Source organism: Protobothrops mucrosquamatus, unplaced genomic scaffold, assembly GCF_001527695.2.
Source record: "Protobothrops mucrosquamatus isolate PMUCROS unplaced genomic scaffold, P.Mucros_1.0 scaffold5554, whole genome shotgun sequence".
Lineage (NCBI taxonomy): Eukaryota > Metazoa > Chordata > Lepidosauria > Squamata > Viperidae > Protobothrops > Protobothrops mucrosquamatus.
The window spans coordinates 1-7,052 of record NW_015391409.1 but is presented as its reverse complement, the minus strand read 5'-3'; the positions used below and the strand labels follow the sequence as shown (position 1 = coordinate 7,052).

At 37.1% G+C, this 7,052-nt stretch overlaps 1 protein-coding gene across 1 annotated transcript in view; it reads left to right on the top strand.

The window, feature by feature from the left end:
* Nucleotides 1-3,161, top strand: part of LOC107299835 (serpin B3) — a 5,510-nt gene extending 2,349 nt beyond the window's left edge. Inside the window, exons 4-7 of the mRNA XM_029286882.1 lie at nucleotides 42-176; nucleotides 848-990; nucleotides 1,248-1,403; nucleotides 2,050-3,161. Coding sequence (XP_029142715.1) covers nucleotides 42-176; nucleotides 848-990; nucleotides 1,248-1,403; nucleotides 2,050-2,454 — 839 coding nt within the window. The 3' untranslated portion in view covers nucleotides 2,455-3,161. The remainder of the gene's footprint in view (nucleotides 1-41; nucleotides 177-847; nucleotides 991-1,247; nucleotides 1,404-2,049) is intronic.
* The last annotated feature ends 3,891 nt before the right edge of the window (nucleotides 3,162-7,052 follow it).

Sequence of the window (7,052 nt, the reverse complement as noted above, 5' to 3'; positions counted from 1 at the left end):
TATGATGATGGTGATAAGGGAATTAACATATTGATATGTTCTCTTTCAATCTATGCAGCAATACATAGAGTGCACTAAAGAGCTTTATCATGCAGAATTAGAAAGAGTTGATTTTGTGAACGCCGTTGAGGAAACTAGAAAGAAAATTAATTCCTGGGTTGAAAGCCAAACAAATGGTAAGAATGCATTGGTTAATCTTCATTTTCGTTGCCATTGGTCAGTTAGGAAGGCTCACTGGATTTCCCACAGCGAATGGCAGAAAAGCAGAATATTTAGTCCTTGACTATTGCATCATGAAGATTGCATATGATCATGTAGTTGCTCCATGCCTCTACAACATGTACGTTTCTCAAAGTCAAGATGTCATTTCTGAATTCGTGTGTGGTCCTTATTTTTTAAAAAAGATATTTTAGCCAGTGCTACCCAACATGTTCATTTGCATAGCCAAGAATAATCAATTAATATTCCTGATGTAGTGCAGAAACACACACACACAGACAAACAAACAAATCTGATTCTCTGGAGAAGCTCAAGATCTGGAGTTTTTCCTGATCCACTGTGTATCCAAAGTTGTATTTTTCCGCTTCCACAGGATCAGAAATGTCACTGATCCTATAATTTTAGGATGAAGGTTTTGTACCTATCATGTATGAAGATAGAAAAGTTTTCAGCTTGTTTTAGTCTTTCATTCATTTTTTGTTTCCTTAAATGTGTTTGGATTATATTGGTATTTTAATTTTTTTCCCCAGTATTCTTACTCAAAAAAATGCATTGTGGAAAAAGTGTATTGCTGATAAACATCTGTCATCTACCGCTAATATTTTTAATGTTTTTACTTTTTGAAAAGGTAAAATCAAGGATCTGTTTGCTCCTCACTCGATTGGCAAAAACACTGCAATGATCTTGATAAATGCTATATATTTCAAAGGAAAGTGGAAGCGTCAGTTTAACTCCAAGGAGACACACGAAGCAGACTTTTGGACTTGTAAGGTATATAGTATCTGAAAAACCCAAGAGAATGGAAATGTATCAATTGCTGCACAATTGAATTAAACAGCTAAAAATAACCACTTTGTTGAACACCATGGAAACATAAAATCCTTGTTTATACAATGAGCTTCTTCCTGCACCAATAGGGTCTGAAAATGGAAATCTTACATTATAGCTGGCGATTACAGTCAACATTTCATGTTATGATTTCTCATATTGTTATTGCATTATGATAAGCATTGCTTTATTTGTTATAGGAGCAGAGCAAAAAAGTGCAAATGATGGCTCAAACGGGCAGATTTAACTACGCTAAAATAACAAACCCACTGATGGAAGTGCTTGAGCTTTCTTATGATGATGGAATCCTAAGTATGTACATATTTCTACCAGACACGAAAGGGACTACACAAGAGGTAATTTGAGTTCTAAAATCATTCAGAAAGAGATTTAAATGAACTTGATGTCTTTTGAATATTTTTAATGCTAAGAAAGGCCTTTGATCGTATATTCTTAAGAGGCTCTCAAATGTTAATTACGATTTTTCCCTATTTTTCTCATATTTTGAATGGAGTTTAAGAAAAAAAAAGTTGTGGTTTTTTTTTAAAAAAAAACCCACTCTGTGACAACTTCCAAACAGATGTAGGCAATTCTTGGCCTCCCAAATTTCTGTGAGAAAGAAAGCAACTAGGGCAGGGATTCTTCAATTTCAGAGTTTGGCTTGCTCCTATGGATGTTCATCCCTGGTTTTGGAGCAGATTTTCCATCCCTGGGCAATGCAATAAAGATTCCAGAGCTAAGATATTCATTTTAGCCTTGATATGGGTATGTGCTGCTAAGTGTCTTTAACCTCCCTTCTTTCCCTTCATTAAAACTATCCTGAATTTTTTTTTAAAAGAAAGTAATATTTTTTGCAGATATATTTGCTATTTACTTATTCTGAAAATGTTTATTCTGAAGGAATAATGCTGCAATAGGAAGCAACAGGAAATCATACTTCGGTCTTCCTCGATCCCTTTTTCCCAATAACTTTTTCATTCATGTCTCCTTTTTACCTGACAGATTGTGAGGCAACTCACTTATGAAAAATTTCAAGAATGGACCAGTTCAACAAGCATGCAGGACACAGTGATTACGATTTTGCTGCCAAAATTCAAGGTGGAAGAAGAATATAAGCTCGTTCCAACTTTAGAAAAGATGGGAATGAAGGATGTGTTTACTGCACACAAAGCTGATTTATCTGGCATATCTGGGAGTCGGGACCTGGTCGTATCTGAGGTCCGTCATAAAGCCTATATTGAAGTCAACGAAGAAGGTACCGAAGCAGCTGCTGCTACTGGTGTAGTTGTAGTTCCTGTAAGTGCACAAATTATTCCTAAGTTTAATGTGAATCGTCCCATGTTTTTTATTATAAAACATAATTCCACCAAGAGCATTCTTTTTGCTGGCAAACTTTGTTCACCATAAATAACAGGTGCTGCTACGTTAAAAAATATATTTCCATCTGTTGTAAGTGACCAAGACTTCTGCATTCCAAATTCCATTCTCAACTTGGCTAACAAATTATTTCGTCTCTTAAGAAAGAGCAAATTGTGAGATACAGCTTTTATTTGCCTGCTGAGGTAAAAATCCCCTTTACATTGACATGTGTGTGGAATCCAAAGAATACAAATCTGAATGTTCCTTGTGACACAGAGCCCTTAACTATAGGGAGCTTGACATACAGGAAGCAAAGGAAATGGGGAGGAGGAGGATAGTGACTCCTAAAACCAACTCCCACAAATTAAGCCTCAAGCAGAGAACCTTGGAACTTCTTTGAGTCTGATAATGTATACTTTAAAAAAAAAAAATAGAAATATCCCATATAAAGTTTGAAATCTCATAAAGCAGGCCTGGATCTCATCAATGTCCCAATAATTAATTAGCTAATATTAATATGTGTACAATAGATCTGTGATGGAAGAAATGTGAGATATACATTCTGTTAAATAAAAACAGAAGAAACCAATGGTTTCAATTGAAGAGTGCAGTAAAACCCGCTAATAACCTTGTTGTTGCTTCTGAATGTATTAGCGTCAGTGGATGACTTGCTTAAGGCATTTTCCGATTTCTGATTATGAAATTTAAACTTGAGTACACAGTAAGCTGCTTTGTCTTCCATTCATAACTAAAAATCGAGTTAGTTTTATTCTGATTCTGTTCTCTGTCTAAGCTAAATATATTTTGTGATCTCGTTGAGTGTAAAACTACAATAATATCTGAATAAACATATACAGTACATCAAATAGTCTCAGGTTTACTGTTATTCATATTTATTTCTGCACTTTCAAAACTCTTCTAAAGAAACAATCCTTGTCCTCAATCTAGGTCTTGCCTATTTGGCCTTTTATCCTCCCCACTTCCCCTTGGACTTTCACTGTAGGCTCTAACATCCACAATTTGACCAGAACAGTAGTAGATGGAAGACAATGAACCAAAGAACTTCCAGACATTGCTGAATCATAATTCCTAGTCTCCTTTGCATTGGCTGTACAGGTAGTCCTTGACTTATGACTACAGCTGGGACTGGAATTTCAATGCAGTTGTAAAGCATCAGGTTATGTGACCATATTGCTTGGTGACCGCAATTTTGGCATGTATGGTTGCTGTTGTAAGATGCATAGGTCATTAAGTGGGAAGCAGAGGGAGTCCCACATAAGGAGCATGGGGTTCCCGCAGCAGGTGGGGGAGGCCCAGCATAGACCATGTATGAGTTGTGGGAATGCTGCAGGAAGACCAGGGAAAGAATACTCAGTGACTCGGGCTTCTTGGCTAACCACAGCTTTGGGACTATTCTTACCCTGAACACAAAAGAAGCGTGTGTGTATGAGCACATTCACAAAATGAATGGTGACATTCTCCCGGGGTTACCCCTTCGTTGTCTAGAAATGGAGTTTACAATTTAGAAGCTAGGACCTGTGGAGAACTGTGGACAGTTTGATATGCTTGAAAAAGATCTCTCTAGCTTTGAGAAGGGGAACGTCAGTCCCACTTAATGTCTGAAGCAAAATCTCAGCCCTCTCGCTCAAAAAGTGTACACCATCAGAGTCAGATATATTAAACTGAGGTAATTGAGTAAAGAGAAGTTTAGATGATCTGGTGATGTAGAAGCAGTTCATTAAAAAAACATGGTGAATATATTTATAATGCTTCCAACAATTCCACAAAGAAATACTCTCCTCCTATAATTAAATATCAGTTGAAACTGCAGAAGTATAACTGGTGCAGCATGGACAGGAAATGGGTGTTGTGGTCAGTCATATCACTCTTGTAACCTGTTTATTGGCTCACCATTAATTTCCTTCCTCAATTCTAAATGTTCCTATAGAATCATAAGAGTCACAACTCTCCCTTAATGTCTCTTTCACTCATACATGTATCTTCCGGAATAGCTCTCAAATAAGTCCAGGAAAACGCACTGTTTCTTTAAGCCAACCAGTAAAGAAAGGATGCCTGGCTAGCATTTAAAGCACTGTTGGCTGATTCAGGTCTGAATAGAATATATATTTCCACGCCTCACCATATTTTTCCACAGCCATGATCCTGTGGGGTGGCATGAAGTAAGAGGTAATGACTAACACACGTAATGATTTTAAAAGTTTGGTTTTAATAGATTTCAGACGGTTTTGATATTGTTTTAATTTTTGATTGGAAGCTCCTCAGACTTTTTAGTTCAACTTGTGAACCACTATCTCATACTAGTTATTGGGTTGAAGGTTAAGACACCTATTGCATTTTTGGGTATCAAGCATTTTGAATATTGCTGCCCTAGTTTTGCCCCTTATGGATCATGTACTGTATACCTCCAGTAATTGACAAAAAGGAAGCAGGAAGTGTTGGTTTTACTAGATAGACCAGACAGGAAACACAACCAGATGAGTTAATTCTACTTTATTGCATATATTAACAGAATCTTGCAAGTCTAAAAGTACATTTCTCTCCATCCTCTTGTTTGTTTATTATTTATTTATTTATTTATTTATTTTCAATATTTGTATGCTACTTACTTTCATAATACTTGGCACTTAATAAATGCTTCCCAAGGCTCACAATTATCTATAGGGTTTCCATCTGCTGGCAAGAACATTAGTCTTCAAAACTTATCTTTTCACATCATATTTTGAGAAGAAGGGAACTGGTATGAAGGGGTTTATTTTAAGGGAGACAACATAACTATATAATTTTGTTGATTTGTTCTTTGGCTACCTATAAGATCTGTGTTTGTGGATACAGCAGAATATAAATAGAATTCTATTTAGCTCCACTGGGTTTTCTCAAGTTCTAATGCCATATTCAGGAAGAAAAACATATGAAAGAAGAAAGACAGAGTGGTTATGTTTGCTGGACATGTAAGTAGGCGTGCTATTATTAATTTAAGAATGAATGAATGACTTCACCATATCAAAATAACAGTGTCACTCAATAGTATCAATACAGAAACAACTGTTCTGTATTGAAAGAGGGATACTCTTTCTTCCATGATTTTGTTTCATCAGTTTTAAAGTAGGATCCAATCTGAGTGGGCCATCGGGACAAAAGATTTTGTCTTCCGAGGTTTCGGACTCGTGCTGGAGCCCATTCTCAGGGAATTCTCTGTATAAACAACATTATCTGCAACATTATCCTGAGACACATACATTTGCCTTAATTTCAAAGTACTTCTGGAAATATGCCGGGGTGGTGAAGAATTCCAGAAGGCATGTGCAACTGCTTGGTTTCAGCAATTTCCTTTAGTCAGTGGTTAACAGATAGATAATGAAATAAAAACATAAAATGATTTATGATATCCTGAAGTAATGAAATACTGAAACAGTGTGACCTAGCCAATGTCTCATTCCTGGTGGCTCTCATATTTGAGGGTCTCACGAAAGATTCCTTAGCTAGATGTTATGCAGAGGAGAAGAAAGTATAAGAAAGATACATATATATATATATATAAACACATACATTCGTGTTTGAAAGCCAATTCCAATAGCAGATTAAAACTATAAAAGTTAAGAAGGCCTTTTCATGGGTTGCCCAGAAGTCAAACATTTTGCTTATGGCCATTAGGCTTCTTTCTCTTCTGTCCTATATCATGAAAGCTTTGAAGTAAATCATTGCTTGCTTAAAGGAGTCACAAACCCTAGAAAGCAGGACCCCCATAACCAGAAAGCTGCTGCTATAGCTGCTTACTGGCTTTGCTCTGTCCCCAAATAACACCTTTTTGTTCATGTATGATGGAGTTGCTGGCCAAGTAGGTCCACTCATACAACAATATAGTTTGGTATTATTCTACAACAAGAACAGGCAAATGTGGTCATTTTCAAAAAGCACTTATTCTTTAACTTTAGTACCTATAGTGTTTATTGTGCTGTAGTTACATCTTTTTCCATGTACCTAGTTGCAATAAAGATAGTAATTCTTACTGATCTAGTACAGAAGAATATTCCTCTGTGACCTATTCAGCTCTTCCCTGATACTATCTGCAATCCTTTCCTCCTTGCCTTCAGATCCTCTTTCTGCTTCTGCCTAGTCAAGTTGTCTCGTCCCCTCTCACTTTTCTACTTAAGTCATTATTTATTTTCTTTCACCTGCCACACTACTCAGACAGAATTTCTTCTTCTTCTTGGCACCAATAGGTCAATCATTTATTCAATAAATCAATCAGCGATGGTTTCCTATCCCATTTTATTTTACAGTGAAATTCTATGCCATGCAATAGCTGATATGGGTCATACATGCCTCCAGATACAACCTTGGCCAATGAAACCTTAGCCCAGTGGTGGCGAACCTATGGCACGCATGCCAGAGGCGGCACTCAGAGCCCTCTCTGTGAGCACACAAGCTGTTGTGTTCTTTGTATTCCCCCCCTTAATCCCCTATGCATATCCTGATCACCCATTAAGGGTGATTGCCCTTCACCATTGATCGCCCATTAAGGGTGATTGCCCTTCTCCATCTGCATACAGTTTCATGCCCGTTGCTGGTTGGCTAACTAGCAACAGGGTCTTACCAGCCAATGGAATTGTGTGATTACAAGCCAG